At 35.5% G+C, this 25,597-nt stretch overlaps 1 protein-coding gene across 2 annotated transcripts in view; it reads left to right on the top strand.

Annotated features, from left to right (window-relative positions):
• The window catches only part of Zir (dedicator of cytokinesis), a 233,248-nt gene that overhangs the window by 172,523 nt on the left and 35,128 nt on the right, over positions 1–25,597 (top strand). For both annotated transcript variants that reach the window (XM_089101690.1, XM_089101688.1), the window contains 4 exons: positions 9,483–9,659; positions 11,100–11,360; positions 15,326–15,420; positions 23,111–23,282. In XM_089101690.1, the coding sequence (XP_088957816.1) occupies positions 9,483–9,659; positions 11,100–11,360; positions 15,326–15,420; positions 23,111–23,282 (705 nt within the window). The remainder of the gene's footprint in view (positions 1–9,482; positions 9,660–11,099; positions 11,361–15,325; positions 15,421–23,110; positions 23,283–25,597) is intronic.

The following is a 25,597-nucleotide window of genomic DNA, read 5'->3' as shown; positions in this document are numbered from 1 at the left end:
TGTTCAGTTCTTTAGTGAGAGAGTATACCCGGCATCTCCTGCACATTTTACAGTGCAGCTGCCCAAAGATAAAATTATTTATTTAATGCTTGATATCACTTATTGGCGTATAAACGTCATAAAGTTTAAAGGAAAAGCCTAAATGAAGGGTTTGGTGTAGCCTTGAAATTTTAAACCATATTGACCAAAAAAATGTACTATTTAAAGCTTATGCCTGATAATTTTCTAGCTCTTAATCAACATTATTTTTTCGAATGATAAGAATAAATATGAATTATTATAAAATCCGAATGTCTTTTATTTACGAGATCTGCTTCTAGAAGATTTCTTCCTTAGTAGGGCATTTTTGTAAATCTGGTATAAAACGTAGGTAGACTTAAACTTTCAAAAACTATTTCACAAAATACTGAAACTTTATGCAAGTCAGAAATGCACTAAATATAAATAGATGGCCAAATAGGCGAGGTTTTTACGCCGCTCAATTTCGTCTATTCTAATACCATGAGAGATAATCAGTAGTTTTAGAACAATAGAGAAGTTTCCAAAAAAATTTTTTTAAGTCAAACTCCCTTTTAGCACGGAATGAATGTTTAAGACGAAAAACCTAACAAAAGATATTTTATTTCAGGGGCAATAACCTGTATTTTCTTTTCCAAAAATTAGATATGCATATGCTGGTTAACTTTAGTTTCAAAAACAAGGTTTAAACTTCAAAGTCCAAAAATCGAAACAGTACATTTAACGTAGTTTTTCATCAGACTTACTACCTGACTTTGTCTACTTCTAATTAACTTGGTTTTAAAAGTTTGCTAAACTAAAGTTTAATAAGCTTGGAAAGAGGCTAGCCTTTCTTTAGCTTTTCCAATAAAGTCAGCCAAATATAACCAATTTCAATTATATTTATACCAAAATCACTCTAAAGTCCATAATTTTGATTCCATAATGGCTCAAAATCGCTCTAAAGATTCCATGACTTATTATCATTGACGGTTTAATTACTTTTCTGGTAGCTTCCATTATTATAAAAGTCATCATAAAAGCATTTTATATTTGACATCATCTTATTCTCTAGCTTTCTATTTTTCAATTTGGCTTACAGTAAGACTCTTTCTCTCTTTCTTAAATGCAAACTAACATATGTATTCGCTATAGCTTAAAAATGGAGAAGTCTTTTCCGCCTTATATGTAGGCTATTAATAATTTTACTCTATGGTTTCTAGTAAGATACATTTACTTCTTTTCTTCATGTGTATAAAGTTGTGTATGCTATAAGTGTTGAGTGTGTTAGTTAGTTCATATCTAGTGAACGAAAGACGTGATCCATTCGCGAGCACTGAAGGCCTGACTTCAGGGGGGGGGGGGCAAAATAGGTTGATCTGATAAAAAAAAATTGGGGAGGGGTCGTAAAATAGGTTGATCCGATAAACTTGCGTTAGGAGCAAGTTTAATTAACGCACATTTGAGTTAATTAAGTAAATTACACTACTTTAGACTACGCTAGGATCTATATAGGTTGATCCGATAAAACAAAATGGGGGGGGGGCGCAAAATAGGTTGATCCGATAAACTTGCGTTAGGAGCAAGTTTAATTAACGCAAACTTGAGTTAATTAAGTAAATCATACTACTTTAGACTACGGTAGTGGGGGCGCGCCCCCCCCCCCCCCCTGGATTTGCCACTGCCTGACTTGCCACCCTAACGAAGTGAGGACTATTTACGATCACTCTGCCTTTTTATTCTTTTCTTTTTTCTATAATACGGGTTTTCTTTACGCCTGTAAGATATTCATCATAATGAGTAAGATCTGTCATGCTTGATATGTAATAATTGAGAAAAAGAAAAATGTATACAAGTTAAAAAATAATCATTATTTTTTGTCCACTAGAATTTTGCCAGAGTCAAAATGCAAGTCACTATGTCTTTGAGCTCTCTAGTTGGAACTAATCAGAACTTCAATGAGGAATACCTACGAAGATCTTTAAAAACCATATTAATTTATGCAGATGAGGACACTGAGCTACAAGAAACATCATTCCCTGAACAAGTTAGTATCTCTTATATATATCAGGTTGGGTGTGTCCATATATTCTTGAACATGTATTGTAGCTAACACAACAAGAAACATAGGTCCATCACGTTTTTTTTTTATAAAAAAAAATAGTAGAAAAGAAAAATTTGTAAAATTACTATGAAAATGATGCGATCCATTCGCAAGGACCGCAGGCTCGAGCTTGCTCCCGAGTGAACAGAGGATGAAGACTCCCAAGTTGCCGTTCAGGCAAGGTCTATTGACGATCTTGCCCAGAGAAAGCCACCGTAAGCATGTGCAGCGAGCTTTTTGTTAGCCAAATTTTATATTGGTTTTCAACAAAAATGCTTGAAAACCAATTTTATTACAAATATTTTCTTTTGTACTTAATATTTAAAATAAACATTAAAATTATAGTAAATTTTTTGAACTGATGAGCTTACAGCAATTAATATTCAGTTTAATTTATTAGCTCTTTCTAAAGTTGTTCAAGACGTATATATTTTTACTACTAACAGGAGTTTGGATACTGCCCCCTTCCTTAACTGTAAATAAAAGCCAAAAACCTTCTGCGTCATTCGCGCTTCACTGAAAACGAATTATATTACAAAAATGTTCTTTTCCAGTTCTTACAGCTTTGAAAATAAGAATAAAATTCAGTGAAATAAATTCTTTAATTGATGGATCTTACAACAATTAATATCATTTTATGTCAAATATTCATTTGATGTTGGTTATGCTTTCCTAGACTGTTCAAGACGCATATAGTTTTCAGTAAAGCGCCAATGACGCAGTAGGCTTTAGACTTTCACGGTGAGAGAATGAGGCGATACCTAAACTCTTGTTTGTAGTGATTTTGTTCGTTTCAAGCTTGATTTGCACATTCAATCTAAGTTTCACTCATTTTAAGATTTATTTATTCATTTACGTTAATATCTATTGCATGTTAGTTTGTATTGATTGTTTATTTAATTTTTGTTTGTCTTAAGTTTCATTTATACTTCAATAACAAAATATTTTTTTTTCGTTTTAAGCTTGATTTTCATATTCAATCTAAGCATTTCTCGCTTTAAGATCTATTTATTCATTTGTATTATTACTTGTTTTTTGATATGATTGTTTATTTAATTTCCGTTCGTTTTGGGTTTCATTTATTCTTTAATAATAATTTCTGGTCGTTTTCAGTTTGAATTTTATCAGGTATTTGTATCTGCTGAGCTTAAGTTTAAAATGGCCTTTACTTTTCTTTGAAAAAACTTATTTTTCAAAAAAATTTTCTTAATTAATTTTTGTTCGTTTTTGATAGCAAAAAAATTCAGATTTTTAAAGATTCCTTATTTCAAAATCAAACTTTTTCTAAAAAATCAAATATTTATCAAAGTATCAAAACTGGTATCAAAGTAACAATATCAAAGTGAAAAGGGGGTTTGTGTCAACCTCGGAGTTTTTATTATCTGATTTTTGGACTATTTTTAACAAAATGGCTATCTCAAAATTTTTATCGGATGAGTTTGGGGAAAAAACGGCATGGTGGGGGCTAGTTTCCCTTCGGTCTCTTTTGACTCTTTGAAAGTGAACTAGAACTTTCTGTTTTCAATCAAATGAGCCCTCTCTGAAGTTTATACGAGCATCCCTTCTGTAAAAACCATATATATGCCCAGAATATAAATTAAAACGTCTGTCCCTGGGGGGTTGTGTCGACCGCGGAGTTTTAATACCTGATGTTTGAAAAATTTTTAACAAAATTGTCACCTCAAATTCTTATCGGATGGGTTTATCCATCCGATAAACTCACACGCGTGGAGGGCGGTAGGGGCTAGTTGCCCTCCGATCTTATTTACTCCGAGAAAATGAACTAGAACTTTTAATTTCCATTCAAATGATCCCTCTCTGAAGTTTTGACGAGCATCCCTTCCATAAGAACTATAAATGCCCCTAGAGCATTACTTACAACACCTGCCTCCGGGCCCCGGGGGGGGAGGTTATGTCTACCCCGGAGTTTTCATTATATTGTCTTTGAACTACTTTTAAAAAATGGCTATCTCGAAGCTCTTATCAGATGGATTTGAGTAAAAAAAGGGCATGGAGGAGGGGGGGGGGGCTGTTAGTTGCTTTCCGATCTCTTTTGACTCTTAAAAAGTGAACAAGGACTTTCAGTTTCCAATCAAATGAGCCCTCTCCGAAGTTTATGCGAGCATCCCTCCCTTGAGAACTATATATGCCCCCTGAGCATTACTTACAACGCCTGCCTCCGTTCCCTGGGGGGTTGCGTCGACACTGGAGTTTTTCTTATCTGACCTTTGAACTATTTACAATGACATAGCTATTTTAAAAATTTTGTTAGATGGGCAGAGTTTTTGTTATATGATCTTTGAACCATTTTGAAAGAAATGGCTCTCTCAAAGTTCTTATGGGATAGGTTTGAGGAAAATGTGGCGTGGTGGGGGGGGCTAGTTGCCCTCCGATCTCTTTTGACTCTTAAAAAGTGAACAAGAACTTTCAATTCCAAACAAATGAGCCCTCTCTGAAGTTTATACGAGCATCCCTTTCATAATGAACCATATATGCTCCAGGGCATAACTTACAACGCCTGCCCCTGAGCCCTGGGAGGTTATGTCGATACATGAGTTTTTGTTATCTGACTTGTGAGCAATTTTTAACTTAATGGCTATCTTGAAATTTTTATCGGATGCATTTAGGGAAACAGGGGCGTGGGGGGGGGGGGGGTACATGCCCTCAAATCTCTTTTGACTCCCAAAAACTGAACTAGAACTTTCAATTTCCAATGTCGATTTACGACCCTCCCCGAAGTTTATACGAGCATCCCTTCCATAAGAACCATATAAGCCCCCAGGAAAACACTTACAATGCCTGCCCCCCGGGCCCTGGGGGTTTGTTGACACCGGAATTTTTGTTATCTAGTTTTTGAACAGTTTAAAAAAAACTGGCTATCTTTAAATTTGTAGCGGATGCTTTTGGGGGAAAAGGCGTGGGGGGGGGGGTAGCTACCCTTAAATCTCTTGACTCTTAAAAAGTGAACTAGAGCTTTCAATTTCGAATCAAATGAGCCCTCTATGAAGTTTATACGAGCATCCCTTTCATAAGAACCATTCATGCCTTTAGGGCATAACTTAGAATGCCTTCCTCCGGGGGGGTGGGGTTTTATGATACCGGATTTTTTGTTATCCGACCTTTGAACTATTTTTAACAAAATTTATAACTCAACATTTTCAGCGGATGGTTTCGGAAAAAAAAGTGTAGGGAGAGGGGCTAGTTGCTCTCGGATCTCTTTTGACTATATAGTGAACTCGAGCTTTCAATTTCCAATCAAATGGGCCTTCTCTGAAGTTTATACGAGCATCCCTTTCATAATGAACTATATGTGCCCCAGGGCATAACTTACAACACCTGCCCCCGGGCCAGAGGGGGGGGGTGTCGACACCTGAGTTTTGTTATCTGACATTTGAACAATTTTTAACTTAATGGCTATCTCAAAATTTTATCGGATGAATTTGGGGAAACAGGGGCTTGGGGGGGTGGTAGTTGCCCTCCAATCTCTTTTGACTCTCAAAAACTGAACTAGAACTTTCAATTTCCAATCAAATGAGCTCTCTCTGAACTTTTTACGAGCATCCCTTCCATAAGAACCATATATTCTCACAGGGTATAACTTATAACGCCTGCCCTCGGGCCCTGGGGGGCTGTGTTGACTCCGGAGTTTTCGTTACATGGTCTTTGTTCCATTTTTGTTTAAATGGCTATCTCAAAGTTCTTATCGGATGGGTTTGAGGAAAAAAGGTCCTGGATGGGGGGGGGGAGCTTGTTGCCCTCCAATCTCTTTTGACTCTTAAAAAGTGAACTAGAACTTCCCCCGGACCCTGGGGGGTTTTGTCGACACCGGAGTTTTTGTTATATGATCATTTAACTATTTTTAACAAAACGACTATCTCAAAATTTTTATCTGATTCATTTGGGATAAAAGGGCTTGGGGGATGGGCTGGTTGCCCTCCGATATCTTTTGACGCTTAAAAAGTGAACTAGAACTTTCAATTTCCAATCAAATGAGCCTTCTCTGAAGTTTACATGAGCATTCCTTCCATAAGAACCCTATATGCCCCCAGGATATAGCTTATAACCCTTGCCCTGAAGACTGCGGAGGGGGGGGGTGTCCTGCTCAAAGATATAATTTCCAGAACTTTCAACTACGTTGTACAAAATGGCTATCTCAAAATTTTGATTGCATGTGTTTGGGGAAAGGGTGTTAGTTGCCTACCAATCACGTTCGACTATTAAAAAGGCACTAGCCCTTTGAATTTCCAATTGAATGAGCCCTTTTTGAAGTTTCTACGACAAGGCTTTCTATAAAAATCATATATTCCCCCAGGGCATAACTTTCTACTCTTGTTCCAAGGGCTCTAGGGGGAATGTCCTCCTCAAAAACATTATTTAAATATAGAACTCAACTATGTAGAACAAAATAGCTATCTCAAAATTTTGATTGAATGTGTTTGGAGAAATGGTGGGCGTGGAAGGGGTGTTATTTACCTTCTAATCACTTTAGACCCTTAAAAAGAGCACTAGAACTCTCGATTTCCAATCGAATGAGCCCCCTTTGAAGTTTATACGACGACCCATTCCATATGAAGTACCTCTGGAAAAAAAATTAACAATAAAACATTGAAGGCATATGGCCTTTACTATAGGCAACGCTATAGCGTTGCCTCTGATAATTTGTGGTCCAGTAAGAACAATATAGGTGTATATAGAGGGTAAAGTTGAACCACAAGACATTGACCATTTCTTTCAATTTTCAAATTATTCGCTTGAAATCAATTTTGTTGTCTAAGTGATGTTCTGTAGAGTATAATAATTGCGCTTTTTCAATAATTAACTGAAATTATTTACAACAAACTATATTGAACACAGGGATAGAGTAAATAGAGGTCAAATGAATGAACTTAATGATGACATTGTAGTATGCTACATGCAAGCTTTCAATCCTCTTTCATTACGAATGTAGACAGTCCTCGATATTAATTAATTAATTTATTTTATAACCCATCAAAAATACAATGAATGACAATGGAGTATAACAAAAAGAAAAAAAAGAAAAAAAAACACATACAAAAACAGGAGCAAATACGTAGAATAGAATAGAATTGAATAGAATAAGGCTTTATTTTTAAAACTTTCCACAAGCGATAAATCGCCGATTATAAGTTCGTGTCACAAGAAAAAAGTAAACAACAACGATCACGAGCATATCCATGAAATTAGGATCAGGGACACCAAAACATTAAGAAATATAAACAGATAAAATATAGACAAATAAAAATTAAACAATTAAGAAAATATTAAAGTAGCTAAAATAATGTCATATCAAACAGGTCATATATTGAAGGTAAAAATTTAGTCATAAAATGGCATATAATATAATAAGTCATAAAAAAAATGAATTCATTAAGAGGTATTTGAGGTGTTGAGGATTTGAATGATGGTTGGTATAAAGCTGTCTAAATATATGTTTGTTTTATTCTTTACAGGTTCTAGAATGGGGATGGGATTTTTTGCCTCTCTTCGGAGAGGCTTCCGTTCAGGATTATGCGGAGGCGGAAAAAGGTCTTCAGTTCGGAATTGGTTCTCGCATTACCACCAAAACGGAGGCACAGATCATGTCGTCTATTTTCCAGGGTTTTGATTTTAAACTTTTGTAAGAAGTAAGAATAAGGCAACTTCCCTTCCCGTGCAATTATTTTCAAAGCCCTTTTTTGGTTGGATTCCAAACTTTTGGTTAAATTTTTATTTAGTGAGAAGTGCCATAGAGGGTAAGCATATTCGAGAGTTGGGCGAATAAAAGATATGTAAAATTTCAAAATATGAGAAGCAGGGCATTGATATTTTGCCAATTGCTTAAGGAAAGCTAGGGAAATGTTGGCTTGCTTGGTTATATTTGAAATATGGGCTTTCCATTTAAGATCGGAAGCTATAGTTACTCCTAGAAGTTTTATATTTTTTGTGTCATAATTTCACTTGGAAGAATAGACGTAAATGAGGGGGTAGGAAATTGATTGTTAGTATTGTAGATTTCAGTGGGTTTACATGCATTTTATTTTTGAGGGCTTCTGTTGCAATATCTTCAAGGATTTCAAGTGGACTACTTTTTATATTTTTCCTGGCGACCTCTAGTAGAGTCATATCATACATAAATTTCCATCATAAGGGAATATCTTCTGCCAAATTGTTTACCATAACGCTGAAAAAGATGGGTCCAGTTATACTACCTTGGGGTATTCCGTTATGGACTGGTAGATGTTCAGAATAAGTATTCATGTATTTGACCACTTGAGATCTTTGGCTTAAAAATTATGAGATAATTTTTACCAGAGAGCGGTCGATTTGGAATTCGTGGGAAAGATTATCAACTAAAACATTATGGTCAACATAATCGAAAGCCTTTTCTGGGTCAACTGAGATGAGACTAGCCCAGGTATTTGGTATCTCTAGATTTTTAAGTATTGTGTCATACATATGTAATAGATAGAGGGACGTTGACACTTTTGGGACGTTTCATAATTGTCATAATTTCAATACGTTCTGCAATTGAGACCCTGCGCCAGTCAGATAAAAATGATTCATACAGCTTTGAAAAAAGTGGTGTTAATGTTATTGGTCTAAATTTGTAAAAATCGACCACGGCACCTTTTTTAGGAACTGGAGTTACGTAACCTTGTATCCAAAGAGCCGGGAATTCGCCTGTTTTTGTGATCTTGTTGAAAATATCTACCAGTGGCTCTGAGATTTTATCGAAGAAAGCATTTACGAGTACGATCGGAATATATAGGGGGCAGATACTGGTTCTTTTTAATTTTTGGATTTGATTTGTAATCTCAGATTTTGTGATTATTGGTAAATTATCTTCAGAGGTTTGGGAGGAACTTCTTTCCGGATTCAGGGGTAGGTAACGTTGGGAAATCAAACTAAGGTGGCGGTTTAGGTCGTTCGCGGTTTTTATAGGAGGCTCATTTAAGTTAAAGCTCAGCTGTTTAGGTTCTTTCCCACAAATAAGTTTTATTTCCTCATGCCATTTTTTTGGATTGGTACTGCATAAGTGATTTATTTCGTTTTTGTAGAAATTTTATGCAGCCTTACGAAGTTGATTCTTTAAATTTTTCCATAATTTGTTTGCCTCTAGAATTTTTCCTTCTTTAAGGCATTTAATTTTTTCAAGAATTATTTTTTTAAGGTTATGATTGAAGAACGGTTGGTCAGTGGTCAGTTGGTCGGTTGGTCTTGTCATTGTAACCCCAAGACCTACTACACTTTGTTTAGTTTTTGGAGCTAATAAATGCTGTGCGAACGAAAGGCGTTAACAAACGGAAATAAATAAAATTTGAATGTTATTGTCATATGATTGATTTTATTATTGCAATTGACAAGATTATATTTTGCTTAGGTGAGAGATTTGGTATTCAACTTACATATGATTTTGTCAGATACAGTGAAAATGAAAGAATTCCAAGAAGATCCAGAGATGCTTTTAGATTTGATGTATCGTATTGCTAAGGGTTACCAAACTTCACCTGACTTGAGACTCACTTGGCTAGCCAGTATGGCCCAAAAGCACACAGAGGTAATTCTTTTGTATGATACAGCTTCCTAATGTAGGCTTTACCCTATGGCTTCTTTCTCTATTTTAGCCTATTAATGACAGAACAAAAAACAGACAGTTGTTCTATCTTTTTTTTTTATTTGAATCAAAAACTAGTATCCATATGGTTGTTGCTTACAAGCATAATGGTTTTCACTAAAATTAATGAAAAAAATGGAAGTAATGTTTTTGAACTTTAAGCAATAATTAAGTATTAGTAATACAAGCGAAAGTACAATTTTGTATTGTCTATGATTTCTCGGGACAAATTAATTTTTAGGGTAACCCTCCCCCACCCAGGAAAATATTTTCTGACCTCCCCAATTTTGCATAGACTTTAAATAACCTTAGGAATGAATGTTCTGAAATTTCTGAAACTAAGTGGTTATATCAGCAGCTTTATCGATAATTCTAAATCAACCAGTTGTCTCAGAATTTTTCTCTCGAGTTTTTTTGTGCTCTTTCGTCCAAAATCATTGTTTTGTACCACGAAATGGAAAAAATCACTGCTTTGTAGAGTTTTTTTTGTGCTCTTTCATCCAAAATCATTGTTTTGTACCACGAAACGGAAGAAAACACCACTTCGCAGTATCGGAGTCTCTGGGGCTGCTTAAAAAGAGTATGAAAACTTTTAACTTCCTTGGAGTGAGTCACCTTTCAATATTCTACGACCACTGGTTTGATACAGTCTAAAAAAAATAATAAAAAAAAACTTAAAAAAAGACAAAACAAATTAACACGCACTCGTGACCGTCTTATCCCGAAAAAAAAAACAAAATAGAGATCCTTGTAGACCGGAATTCGTTTGTGTAATATATTGAAACTTAGTGTTTTTAAGTCTTTAACATTTCAAGTTTTAAATTTGTTTTAAGTATTAATTGTCACTCTTTGCTTTCATTTGAAAGGACCTTTTGTTTTTGTCATTTAATTTCGATGCCAGAGCCGTCACATAACATGGCACATATCTATTACGGATAATGTGCTAGAAATCCAGAAGATGATATGGGACAGCCTCCGATTGAGAAAAGTTGAAAGAAACGCGTAGAACCCGCTTCTGATTTTTTATTATTATTATTATTATTATTATTTATTTATCAGCTAGTTGCTTTTTCATTGCAAATGCCATGGAATTTAGGTATCTTAGAACATTCTTGAGCGAAAAATTAACAGGATTTATATTCTGAATTAACAACCTTCCGCTTGATTACGTCTTTTCAAATATTCCTTTTAATATCCTTAGACCTTAGCTCCTCCTATACCTCCAGAGGTAAACAGGGCGTCCGTTAACAGCCTCCAATCATCTCGCAAATGAGCTGCGGCGTAGATGTCCTCCCACTCTGGGATTAAGGATGCATGGAGAGCTCCTTTTGATATACCTGGAAATAAAATACATTTGGCATAATTCTTTCTTTTTTTCTAAAGAGGCAGAATCATGCAGAAGCTGCGATGTGTATGATCCATAGTGCTGCTCTTGTTTCGGAATATATGAGAATGCTTGAGGAGATGCTTCATCTGCCCATTGGCGCTGTAAGCTTTAATAAAATTTCAATGAATGCCTTAGAAGAGAGTGCAGTGTCTGATGATGTTGTTTGCCCTGATGAAGATGGATTGTGTAGTGGTAAATACTTTACAGACTATGGACTTGTTGGTCTTCTAGAGCAAGCAGCTGCTTATTTTAATATGGTGAGCCTCTGTTTGTTTTAAATGTTTTGACAGTCTTTATTTTATCTTATATTACATCGTTGCTTTTAAATTAAGTTACGTCAAAATAAGGTGTTTGTTAATTTTGTATTCTAAGAACTGAAAAGGTGTTGTTTTTGAATATAATGATTACAGTAAGGGAAACACTATTATATGCTTCCAACTTATCAAAACTTCAATCAGGAAATAAAAAATTAGCTATCTGTTAGGTTTATTTTCAGTCAATTGTCCGTTAAAACGTTGACGAGATAAGGCATGCCTAGTACAGGCTAATAATGTATAAATCCTTGGCCAATGCAATTGCTAAATTGCTTGCCAGCTAAGACACCTTTTAAGACGGATCTTCTATGTAGTCCTTTCTTTCACTTTTTGTAAATTCTGTTCATTTGCTAAGTTAATTATGTGTGGGGTTAGTTCTGTCTTGTAGCTTATTGGTTAGTTCTTTTGGTTATATCTTTTATTGTATGGGAGAATTACAAAACAAATGTAAGCTGTTTCAAAATTTGGGCTTGATTATTGTTTCTCAAACGTACAGGGAACTATCATTGTGAGGTCACAGCTGGTTTATATTCAGAGGAGATGGACCTCTGAGGTTTGATTAAGGGGATTTTGGCCCCCTTGAGGGGAGTTTTTCATCCGGGAGAATAGCTAAAGGCAGTTCTTCAGCCAGGAGTATACTGAGTTTTTGTTCTATATCGGAGTTTAAAGGAGGTTTTCTGGAGGTTACTTGGAAAGGAGGTTTTCCTTTCCAGGTTTAGTATGTATTAGAGGTTGTTACCAGTATTAGGTAATGGAGTACTACTGAGGCTCCCTCTTTAGACTCTTAATGTAAAATTACCTAAATAAATTACGGCTTGCTTGGTTATGTCCTTATAACCTACATAATCTTCTCTAAGAGAAAACGTCTCTTGGAACTCTCCCTGGGACGTCTCTATTTACACCTCACTTCATCCCTGCGCTTAGTGCTAGACTGGGGCGGGAAAGAAAACCTTCAGGTATCGTAGAACGGTAATCTTATATGCACTCGACAAAACTGGCTCCATCTTTTGAGTCGTATTACCAGCTACCTTCTTCCGTAGAAGATATTTTGTATTTTAGGAGTACCCTCTTATAATAAACTAGTATCACACTTCCCAAAACCTGTAACATAGGCAGGAAGCTAAAATATAGGCGCTTTAAAAAGGTTAAGAAACTTACTATTGCATATTCTCTTTACAAAACAGAACTGACTCATTTGAACATAACATAAAAATGCCCGACAAATCGCCAATGGTGTTCTTGACCAATTAGCGATTGTGGTATTTGCACGCGAGATACTCTGCCATTCGAATAAAAGGGCTGGTCCTCCCCTTGACCGCCCCATCTTGACGGTTGGAAATTTCCTTTCCGGCCTGCGCTATGACTCAAATGTCAGCCTGGATTTTCGGACACTTAGCTAATTCACGAATTCATCCCAGGCGTCTTGTTATTTTCAGCCAAAAAGAAAATATTAAAAGGAGCTAAAAGAAGGAACAAAAAGATGTTTAGTCAATAGGAGGGATCGGGATGAAGAAATGAACTTAGAAATTTTAGCTTGGAACTTAGAATGAAGAAACGGGGTTTGGGGTTGGTTTCCATGTAGGATAATTTTCTGTTCGGAGGGAAATTTCCGGGGCTAAACTTTCTAGGGTAAATTTTACGGAACTCCTATACGAAATCCTTTTTATTTGTCTTACTTTCTCTTTGCCTACTCAATTTTGCATGTGAAGATGTTCCGATAGAACTGTCCCCAGTCATGTATTTAACTAGGGAGGAAACTTTACTGGGGGGGGGGTGGATTTCAGCGAGGATGGAATTGTCTGGAAGGACTTTTACCAGGGGGAGGGTGTATTTTACGTTAGACAAAATTTCCACGGAGGAGTTTGGATCAGGGGAGGAATTTTTCATGGAGGGTTAGCCAGATTTACCGGAATCATTTGAAAAACGATCAGAAATAAATAAAAAACAAGTTTTTTCAACTAAAGTAAGGAGCAGCATAGACGAATGAAAGATCTTAAGACGAACTGGCCAGCCATGACAAAGAACAACAAAGAGAGAAAAAATTCAATGAAGAACAAACAGACTAGAGTTCGACCAGTATCGTTCTCTCTACTAGCCGCAGTCTCTTTTGTTTGCTCTTCATTGAGTTTTTTCTCTCTTTGTTGTTCTTTGAGCAGCATTGAAATTCGAAACGAACAGAACTTATTCTGTATATTGAGGGGTTCCCCCCTCCTCAATACCTTGATCTTTACGCTAAAGTTCGACTGATTGTCCCAATTTTTTTAGAACGACTCCTGAAAAACAAGGTTCGTTTAATTAGAATGGGAAGCTTTTTTCAAAGTGCTAAAAACTTAAGCGTGAAGAGCAAGGTAATGAGGAAAGAGTTCACCCCTTCATATATGGAACACTTTCTGTTCGTTATGAGTTTTAATGTTGCTCCTTACATTCAGTTGAAAAAAAACTTGTTTTTTTATTTAATCAAGCATAAATCGACGCCAGAATAGTTGTTCATTTCTCCAGCCCGTTATGAATTTAAATCATAAATATACCAAATAAAAAAATTGTCATTTCTCTAAGAAACCATATCTAAAGAAAAAGAAAACTAGAATTAACCATAAAAAGTAAAGTAAATATGTAAAGAGTAACGTAACTAATTTGTGCTTTAAAGCAGTTCATCCTTGGATTTTGCGTTAGTTCGTGTTTATTACAGCATTGTTAATGATATTGTCAAATATACATTTTTAGAAAATATACAGTGTACAAAAGAAGCAGTGAGGCCATAAGTGTTAACCTTTCAGATAAGATTGAACTATTTTCAGGACAAGAGAGGGGCTGTGCAATTTTACGTTTTGCTTGCCCTTTCAATAAATTCAATTTTAAAAATGTTTTAACAGTCTTGGATCAAGACAGATAGCTGGCGTCTTAATTTGTTTGTTTTTAATTAAACCTCTAAAGCTGAGAATGAATCCATCCAAAAAATCTGTGTTGAGCTTTGAATGGTTATTATTTTTATTTTTTTCCTATTTGACATGCTCCATCTTCAAACACACTCCTGTACAAAAGTTTTAAAATTGTATTAATTGATCGTTTGTACAGACCGTAATCGAAACCATTAATATATCAGTTTGGACAAAATTTCCCGTTGTGCTTTAATGGAGCTCGTCTAATTGTTTTTAGAATGGCTCCAAACCTATTTTTTAGAGTTTTGAGGGTTTCTTTCTCATACAGTCAACTGCCGATAACATGAACCTGGATAACTCGAAATCGTCGATATCTCGAATTATTTTCAATTCGCTTGGAAAAACCTGTCGAAGACAAAACCATGCATAACTCGAAATAATTTTGCGGTTATAATTTACCTCTGTAAGTCGAAGTGACCCGAAAATTACTTCTATAACTTGAAATTTAGTAGATAAGTCGTCATTTAATTTTCATTTTACTGCCACAAGTCAAAGTTTAGCTCTGTATCTCGAAGTTTTTTTTCAACACACCTGTGTTAGTCGAAACCCCGATATGGAGGTTGCAACGGGTAAACTTTGTTATTTGTTAATTTTGTTTAAAATTTTTTTGGATCAGACTCTGTTAATGTTCAGTTGTCCGTTTCCTAGAAAACTAAATTTATTATTGTCATTTGAAAGTCAAGTCTTGACATTTGAAAGTAAATTTTGACATTTGAAAGTCATGTTTTGCATTTGAAAGTCAAGTCTTGACGTTTGAAAGTTAAGTCTTGATCTGTCGAGCCTAAAACGCACTAATAGAATTGTTTTTAACTTTGTAGTTGCTGTAGGGAGTAACTTTAGCAATTTTGTACATCTGTGGCTCTAATTTTCATTTAGCTTACCTCTTTAACTCGTTACCTCTATTAGTTTACGTGTTGTAAACTTATAAAAGCATTGGTCCCTGTGACTTTATTTTCTGTTGCTTTTCAGGCAGGGATGTACGAAACAGTCAATGAAGTATATGAAGTTCTTATACCAATTGCTAAACATCACAGAGACTTCAAAAAGCTTGCTAATGTCTATCAGTAAGTTTTATCTTTCTTGTTCCTCCTAGTCACAAGAATTCCGTAATATGGTTTGGCATATGTACCATCAAAAATGTTGCAAATTCCGATTTTTTTGCAACTTAATCGTTTGTATAAACTCATTGTTGCAAAATAGAAAAATAATTGAGAAGGAAAAATTTATCAGGCAATCATTTCAGTTGGCATTTGAAATCACAAAAAAAAACTGTTTTAGGTGAAACGTTGCTGTTTTTATCGGGGGGTGGGGGATCATTTTGTTAGTAATCTTGCTTATAAAGTCACAGGCTTCAAGCTGTGAAAGAAAGATTTGAGTTTATGGTGGAAATAGCTGAAAAAGAAAGAGCATCGAAAAAGGTTATTAACGCTTAGGACGGTCTATAGCTCCTCGTGAGTTGTGATTCCTGGGACGATATGAAATGGCTTTCTCTATCGTATAAGTAGAGTATCCCGACGGATTGAATAGTACTTTTTTTTGTCAGAGGTATTTGTGGATGAATCGTTTTATTTTTAGCAGCATAGAGCAACCCCATATTACAATCAAGGTTGTAGCTGTGGTTGTCATCTAGCAAAGAGCAAATCACGGTCCGTAGTTGTCGGGATTTTTTTTTTTTTTTTTTTTTTTACTTATTTATTCAAGTGACAAAGAATCGCCACTTGAAGCTGATTCAAGAATGGTATCTGTTAATTTTGCTAGCCTAAATAATAAAAAGCTTATATCCAAAATAAATTTATGGGAATTGTCGAAAAAGAGCCTGAAAGCCTTCCAAAACCGAATTGGATCGAAATGAAAATAGAACCAGCGGAACCACCATGATCGAAAACCTTGTATAGGATAATTATAGCGTAGTTACCATCTGGAGCAACAAGGAATACTAATTTTGCACTGAAAGCAGTAATGTCTACTTCGTTTCTACGTTTTTCCCCTGGGGTGATCATGACGAGCCAGGGGTCGTAGAATGTTGAATAAGAGGTCATTGGAAAGGAAACAGCGAAATGTTTTTTGAAATTTTTAATTTTCTATGGGCAAGAATCCGTATACAAAAGTCAATATTGAAATAAAATGCTATTTTTTATACAAACTGCGTCTTCATATACAGGAAAAGTTGCTATTACAGCTTTGAAAGAAGTGGTTGACTTTTTTCGTCAATCACTCGAAGTGCAAAATAACTTTTGAACTTCAAATGATCCTAGTAGGGAGTGATGTCTCCAATGGTTCTAAGGATGAACTCTTCTGAAATGTTGAAGTTTGAAGAAGCAAAAGTAACAAAAGAAATACTTTCTGGCAAAAATGTTGCAGTAATAATTAGACGAACTTTAACTGCACATCTATAATTTTTTAATCTCGTTCAATTCTCTAAGTTCTCTGTGTACTTCACCTAGAATAAGATTCTCCAAATAATTGTGTGTTTTATCCTCAAATCCTCACATATATCGAGGATTATATATCCCGTGGGCTCTTTATGTGACAAAATTGCAAATTTATTTGAACTGATTTCAATATTTAACAATTTCGCTTAAGAAAAGTGAGCTTGAGCGCTTATGAGCAAAAATTTATTTTATATATACAAATATGTCAAATAAGAAAAAGGATTCGGCTTTTTATTAGCTTGAACAATGAAGTTAGCACTGTATATATACATATATACGATATATATGTTGCCGTGAATGTCTGAAATCTGTTGAAGGTAGACATTCACCGGTGAATGTCAACAAAACATAGTCGCTTGGTGTGTGTTCCAAATATTTGTTAAATATTTTTATTTCTGATTTTCATCGGAGAACGTCGACATTTACCATGCACTAATGGTGAATGTTGAACATTTCTTGATTTTTTTTTTTTTTTCTCCGTAATTCAGTCGCGAATCATTTTTCTCCACTCGTTCTGGGAGGAATGACTAAGGACGTAAAATACACAATACATTTTTGATGTGAAAAAAAAAATAATAATAAAAAATTTCACATAGCGCAAATTTCCGATATGACTTGATTACTGAATTCTCTACCATTATCTAATTGCAATATCTTATTTATTGGAACGACTTAAACTATTATGACACTTTGAATTGCACAAAAGGCTCTTGTTTTTACAATTACATTTGTTTGTGGGACACTTCCTTTTGCAATCACAGCGTATATAGCCTTGCCCACCACTTCTCGAATTATTTGCAGTCATCCATAGGCTGCACATAATTTAATCTCATCTATAGAAAGTAACTTTTCTTTACAAATTTTAAACTGATTACGTGTCAAAGCTGCTCTAGGATACTATTTTCATTTGCAAGTTTATGGAAGTCGGAGTCTTCTATTCAACATCAACCGCTAAACCATTTTGGTTATCTGTACAACCACGATCGTCATCATGGACTTGACTTCCTACTCGTAATTTCATTTAAAATGAACCCCTAAATAGCTCTCTATGATGTTCCAGTGCCCTGCTAGAAGTGAAAAAACGAAAAAAAGAGGATTCATCAATAGCCAGGGGGCTATAAGTTTATTCAGTAGGATTTCGGCCATGGCAGTTCCAATGGTCTTCTTTTTGTTTCGATCCGATGCCATGTTTAGAGGTTTCATGCTATTTCTTGCAATTCCCGTAAACAAATTTCGACATAACATTTTCCTATTAAGACTAATCGAGATACAAATAGCAATTATTTTTCACTGGCCATTTTTGTAACGCGTTTTTGAATTTCCGGTTACTATAGGCCGTGGCTAATCCTTTACTAGGTTGCAACTGCTGCTGCAACCATGAATTGTTGCATTTTTATCCATAATACTATTTTTTCTGACATAGCTCTTAACCCAGGAAAGAGCTAATAACTATTTAAACTAGGAATTTAGTATAATGTAATGACGTTATATAGATAGTAATATGTAAAGGATTCCAAAAAGTGCATTTTTTGAGAAAAATTGCATCTTAATTCAATCTAATTACTTTCGAGTCTTAAAAGAAACAAGAATTTTTAATTTCCAATGAAAAAGTCCCCTTCCAATTTTTTATGATCAGCCGTATCACAGGCAGTGCAATAGCGTGGCTTAAGCAAAGAGCGATGTGAGCACAATGTATTGTTTTTTGTTTTTTGTTTTGTTTTTTCACCAGGACACTGTATGAAATGAGTTGTCGTACAAACTTTGAAAAGGGACTATTCGATTGGAAATTGAGATCCTAGTGCCCTCTCTAATAGTCGAAAGTGATTGGAGGGCAACCAGCCCCCCCCCCCCACGCCCATCATTTCCCCAGATACAGCCAATCCAAATTTTGAGATGCCCATTTTGTTCAGCGTAGTTGAAAGGTCCAGTTATTATGTCTTTGAGAATGACACCCCCCCCCAGGCCCTCAGGATAATGGTTGTAAGTTATGCCCCGGGGGTATACAATGTTTTTATGGAAAGAGTGGTTGCATAAACTTCGGAGGGGCTCATTGGAAATTGAAATTTCTAGTTCCCTTTTAAGAGTCAAAAGTAATGGAGGGCAATTATCCCCCCCCCCGGCCATGATTTCCCCAAACACATCCAATAAAAATTTTGAGATTGTATTTTTTTTCAGCGTAGTGGAAAGGTCCAGTAATTACGTCTTTGAGGCTGACATCCCCCAGAGTCCAGGGGCAAGGGTTGTAAGTTATGCACCGTGGCCATATAAGGTTTTTTATGGAAAGGGTAGTCGCATAAACTTTAAAAGGGGCTAAGTGGATTGGTAATAAGAAGTTTTAATGCCCTTTTTAAGATTTAGAAGGATCATAGAGTGGATTCCCCCACCTCCCACCTCGTATTTTCCCGAAATAAATATGATAAAAATTTTGAGATGGTCATTTGTTGTCGTAGAAACCTCAGAAAAGACTCATTTGATTGGAAATTGAAAGGGCTAGTGCACTTTTTATTTGTTAAAAGTGATTGGAGGGTAACAAGTCCCCCCCCCAGACCCATCACTTCCCAAAACACATCTAGTAAAAATTTTGAAATGGCCATTTTGTTCAGCGTAATTTAAAGGTCTAAAAGACTGCTGACTGAACAAGATTCAACTGACACAAATTGTTGACTATTGACAAGATAGTGCAAAAGCTGTTTGCTTTCTCGCATCATTACAAATGATAATTTCACGAAAGAGAATGGTATCCTAACTTACCATGCGGGTAAGCGAAACGGATATTTACTTATCCTAATAACTGAATGATTGTGTGATAATACTAAACGATCGGAATGCGAAAGAATGTCGATACTTATGTCAATATAATTAAATAGGAAACAGTAAAATTTTCACAGGAGAAAAATAGATTACTGAGAAAATGTTTAACTTATTCATTATTCAAAAGCGTAATATAACTCTAATGAAAATTCACAAACGAAACAAAAATGTTACGTTTTTTGAAACTAGCGTAGATAGTAACCTTTTACTTACAACGTACCAAAAATGGTACGAAAGTAATCTTGGTGGTAACTACTAATACTACTACTAACAATTCACCGCAGCACCAAGCCACCTGAAGCCAACACAGCTACGCACACTCCTCCTCTATCCCAATCTATTCAAAGCCTCCCTCTGTACATCCTCCCAGGAAGTTTTCATTTCCTTTAAATCTTTCTTTATGACATTCTCCCACCCCACCTGCTATCCGTTTAGTCCTAGACCGTGGGCCGAAAACAATAATCTTTGGCAATTTGTAATCCTTCATCTGCAGAACGTGCCCTAGCCATCTCAACATTTCTCCCATTACAGCCCTAGAAAGCGGGATTGAACCACACTTTTCGTACAGCCTGCTGTTTGAAATACGGTCTGTCAGCCGGGTACCCAAAACAACCCGTAGGCAATTTCTCTGGAAAACATCGAGCAAATCTTCATCCGTTTTTCGAAGTGCCCATGCTTCAGAGCCATATTTGACCACTGTCATTACTATAGCTTCCAGTATTCTAATCTTAGTTTGCAGACTTATCTTCCTATTCTTCCGATCTTGTTTTAACTGTGAAAAAACACTCTGAGCCTTGGCTATTCTACTTTTAACATCTTCACTGCTCCCACCATCTTTACTAGCAAGAATTATGTGGGTGATAGATCATATGAAAATAAAAAGAATGTAAGGAAAGTAGAGAAAGCGGTGAATTAAGGAGGTCTGAATTGGAGGCCATGAATAGAATAGCTTATGATCTCGAAAATGCAGTTAGATAATAGTAAATACTGTATTTACATGTTCAGAACTGAGAGGCTATAGTCAATCTCGGTTAAAGATAAAGATGGAAATAGTGATTGTCCTAGTTAAAGAATGGAATTAGTGATAAGTAATAAGAAGAGAGTTAAAGCGAGATGGGCCGGACATTTTGAGAATTTGTTAAACCGTGATAAATTTACAGGAAATAATATAGAAAATAATGAAAGAGTTTGAGACACTTTGGAAGTGAAGGGAGATTTATTTTGCGAAGAAGAATTAGAGAGAGAGTACTAATAGGACTAAAAGATAATAAGGTTTCATGTGCTGATAATTTGGTAAATGAGATTTTTTTTTCAGAATGGGGGTTGTGGAGTTAGAGATAACAACTAAAGATTATTTAATTTTTGAAAAGGGGAAATTGCTTAGCCATTCTAGGAAAACTTTAATCAAAACCCTCTATAAGGAAGGTGATAGAATGAGTATGGTAATTGTAGAGGCATTAACTTGGTTTCTGTAGGAATCAAATTAATTAGTATGATATGATGATACTTTTTAAAATTAGAGATGCTATAGATAAAAGTTTAAGAGAAGAGCAGTGGGGTTTAAGGAAGTGGGATAGTAACTGGTTTCATATTGAATCAAGAGTTAAGCAGGATCGTGTTCTATCCCCAGTTATATTGATTATTTTGGTGGACTTTATCCTAAGGAACACGGCGTAGGCTATGGGAGATTATGGAATCAAATGTGAAAGTAAAACTTTCTTAGACTTAGATTATGCTGATGACTTGAATTTCCTAGGTGAAAACGTTATAAAATTGAATGGGGTCTTGTAGGTTAAGTAGAATAGCCAAGGTCCAGGGTATTTTTTCACAATTGAACCAAAGTTTGGAAAAATAGGCATATAAATCTGCGAACCATGGTTAGAATATTGGAAGCTACAGCGATAACAGTGGTCAAGTATCGTTCTGAAACGAGGGGCTCCGAAAAATGGTGGAGGATTTATTTTATGCTTTCCAGATGAATTATCTGCGGTTTGTTTAAGATACCCGTCTGACCGAGCGTATTTCCAAACAGTAAGCTCTGCGAAAAATCTGGTCGTATAATGAGAGAAAGTTAAAGATAACCAGGACACGCTTTGCGGATGAAGGATGACAGATTTCCAAATATCGTCCTTTTCGGCCAACCATCTGGGGCTAAACGAAAAGCGGGTCGTCCCCGAATTGGGTGGGATGAGGTCGTAAGGAAGGATTGAAGATAATTTGAAACTTTGGGAGTCTGTGAAGTTGAGGCTTTGAATAGGGTGGGATGGAAGAGTGTGTAAAGTCGTATTGGCGTCAGGTGGCTTGTTTTTGGAGTCAGTTATTACTGGTAATAGTAGTAGTATTTATTCGGATTTGATGCAAAATATATGTAGACGAAGGCTCTGCCTTGTTCAACACTGATTGGTTGGTGGTATAGTTTACTTTGATTTGCTGTACCATTATTGGTCCAGAGCTGAATGTGGGAAATCAAAATTCACCCACTTGAATTAGATCGGGTCTTATTTTACTGCAATGATTTTACCGTCCTATGTCTACCATTCATTCTGGGCCTTTATCATGTTTCCGAAGGGATTGCTCATCATTAAGTTGTACAGCACTTACAGTACCCAAAGCTCCATTTGAGCGATTCCAAAGCTATATGTTCATCGTTCTTTATTGTTCGAGCACTGGAAATATCCAATGCGGTTTGTTCTGTCAATTTGAATTCCCGCCTCTTCTCATCTTTCAATTTCGATCTTTCTTTGGGCTTTGATAAAATTTTGAACTACAAGAAGACTAAAAATATCAATTTAAACTACTTGGCTGATTAATTGGTTTGAAACTGGTTGAAAATGAACTGAACTTGACTCCACATTTTGTGCTGTTAACATAGCAAACTTAGCTATTAACTTGTTCAAGGGTTTTTACTCATCAATTGTGTAAGTAATAAGACCCCGAGGCCAGGTTCTCCAAAGATTTTGAAGATTTTTTCGTACTCTTTGTGTGATTTGTCTGTTTTTTATTTTCTGTTTGAACGAATCAGGATTAGGCGAAAATTTGCGGAAACTGGTTTTGCCAGAATATCTTAGAGAGCGTTTTTAGACAATTTTTTAACACAGATCTCGAAATTATATTTGATCAAATTCTTCGTGTGACATGGTTAAAAAGACCTGTTGAGGATTTTGCACCATTCATTGATATTGAATGTTTTGAGGGTACTTCTTAATTATTCAGAACAAACTCAAGAATTTTGATCTGTAGATCTGTAAAAACTGGTTTCATATTTCATAGCCGCAAGACTTATTTAGTTTGACAGAATGTATTGGATTTATATAATTTGGGCTAAATATTTGCACATTAGGGGTGGGGGTAATGTATTTGGATGTTGTTATAAAAAAAATGCTCTGCTTGTTTGAGAAATACTTTTACTACGAAAACGCGTAAGACATTCTAGATTTTATGTTGTTTAAAAGTAGCTTAAACAAAAGAATAAGTGAAACAATTCATTCGGTAATTCTATTCCTGTTTTCAGTAAATTAATGGAAGCTTTTACGAGAATAGAGCAGCAACAAGGCCGTCGAGTTTTTGGGTCTTATTTTCGAGTTGGATTCTATGGTATCAAGTTCGGTGATTTGGATGGAGAAGAATATATTTACAAAGAGCCTACGTTGACGAAACTCCCGGAAATCTCTCACCGATTAGAAGTAAATTTTTTACGAACATTGACTTCTTTCTAATTTTTCTTCTTAACATATTATAGGTGGATATAGCCGTTTTACTGTTGGTTGATTCGACCATACTATGATAGATTCATGGAAAGGGCTGGGGTTGTAGTAACAAGCTTCATAATAATAACATGCTTTTTTATACCGAATAAGACAATACAAAACAGTATTCTAAATTACTCATCGCCATTTCACACATTAAAAATAATCATCTCTTCCCTTTCCAAAAATCAACTTCACTGGAAAAAAGAAATCTTGAATTGCTCTCATTTCTTTATCAATTCCTTAATATATCTATAAACCGCAAAGAGTGTCCTTTTTAGAGTTGTTTGCAGGATCCCCGAAAACACCATAGTTTCACCCTAAACAAAATTACTTCTTAAACGAAGAAATTGCTGGCACCCTGCTAGAATATGTGCTACATCATCCACTCCTGACTTATATCTGGGGTAGGAATAATTGTGTTTGAGGCCAGTATTTTTCTATCAAACGTTTTATTTCTATTTTTCAAATGTTGACAATTTGGTCGAATACGAAGCTAGGTCCCTATCATCTCGGACAGTAAACCTAATTTAAATAATACTCAAAACTAAAAACCTCTTTAACCTAGGCATAAAACTTCGACGTTCTAGAATTCCTTACTGCCTGGCTCCAGATCTGGATTTCCTGATCTGTTATTCTACTCCTAAGCTGAGACATAAGCGATCCATCCTTATCTGGTGGTCCTAGTCCCTCATTTCCAAAAGAAGAATGTCCCGCTCCATCCAATAAAGCTTTTGTTGTGTACGGCCATGATCTTTTCCTTTTTGAAAGTAGCATCTCCAATTAAGCGGCATTTGCTGATTTATCTTTCGGCAGGCTACCAGCGTTTAGCCAGTACAGTATCATTTGCGCTAGTCTACTTCATCTAAGCAAAAATACACCATGTCTCCTATTATAGCCTGACTAAGCGTTACTATATGGGCACCATTGATTATTACTGTACTGCTTGGTCATAACCCCAGCGATCAGCGCCATAATGAATTTTAGGACGGACTTCAGAATTAAAAACACACCTATACATATTTAAATCTTTTTTACTTTAAATGTTTGAATTGCGCAGAATTGATGATTAAACCATTTTCTCTCTTAATTATTTCTTTTACGTGCTCTTTCCAACAACCTTTACCTGATAATATTGCTCCAAAATATTCAAATGTTTCATTTTGGATGCATAATAATGGATGCTCCATATTATGGACGCATCTGAAAACCATTTCTTTATTTTTAATAGTAAACACCAGTTTCTTTTTAGCTAAAGAATCTTCAAGTATACTCAACAGAATCTTGGGCTCCTCTAGCATCATCAACAAAACAACAGCTATAAATTAGGATTTCCGGGTGTGACTTTTGGGATCCATTCCTTCCTAAAATGATCAACCATATCTTTAATATACAGTGTAAACAACCATTACGAAATAAGGTTACCCTGTTTTACCCTCTTTCTGATTTCAAACGGCGATGATAGGCTTTTCCTTGCGATCGTTACTATACCTATTGTCTTCCCATACATATCAGCCAATATCTTGACGAAAAGCCTTTGCAGGCCTACCTTCAGGAATTCTATTTATGAGAAACTCAGGCCTACTAAGAATCTATCAATGTTCTTCAAAATCTGTCAAGTTTCTATCAAGTATCAAGCCTCTCAAGTATCAAGTCGCTATCAAGTATTAAATCAAACTCTATCAAGAATCTATCAATGTTCTTCAAAATCTGCCAAGTTTCTATCAAGTATCAAGTCGCTATTAAGTATTAAATCAAACTCTATCAAGAATCTATCAAAAGTTCTTTATAAATATAAAGGTGCTACGTACAGTCTACCCTTCCCTTTGCATATTTTTCATTATTTTTTTTATTTTATTTGTTTTGTTCTTTACAAACGGGTTACAATAAATAAATAAACATCTCATTTAAAAGACACTATCCAATGCATTATTGCATGCTGGACAAAAAGCTCGAAAAAAAAAACACTCGAAGAAAAAAAATTATATATAATAACTATTTTCCTTTTATTTCCTTTTATTTTCTTGGACCCTAACAAAACCCAACCAAAAAAAGAATAAATATCTTCTCTCGCTTCACTCTTCCACCCCTTCAATAAACAAAATAAAAAGCAAAAGCTGGGAACTCAAGAATCATCTACACAAACAACCCAACACACCTCACAACATTCACAAAAAAAACAACATTCAGCCAAGTATTCTCTACACACAACCACTAAAATCTTACATATTGAGAAAAAAAACTAACCCTGA

The sequence above is a fragment of the Artemia sp. Qi Xiang Cuo genome, chromosome 15 (genome assembly GCF_049724085.1).
Source record: "Artemia sp. Qi Xiang Cuo chromosome 15, ASM4972408v1, whole genome shotgun sequence".
NCBI classification, from domain to species: Eukaryota; Metazoa; Arthropoda; class Branchiopoda; order Anostraca; family Artemiidae; genus Artemia; species Artemia sp. Qi Xiang Cuo.
This window is presented reverse-complemented; position numbering and strand designations above follow the sequence as displayed.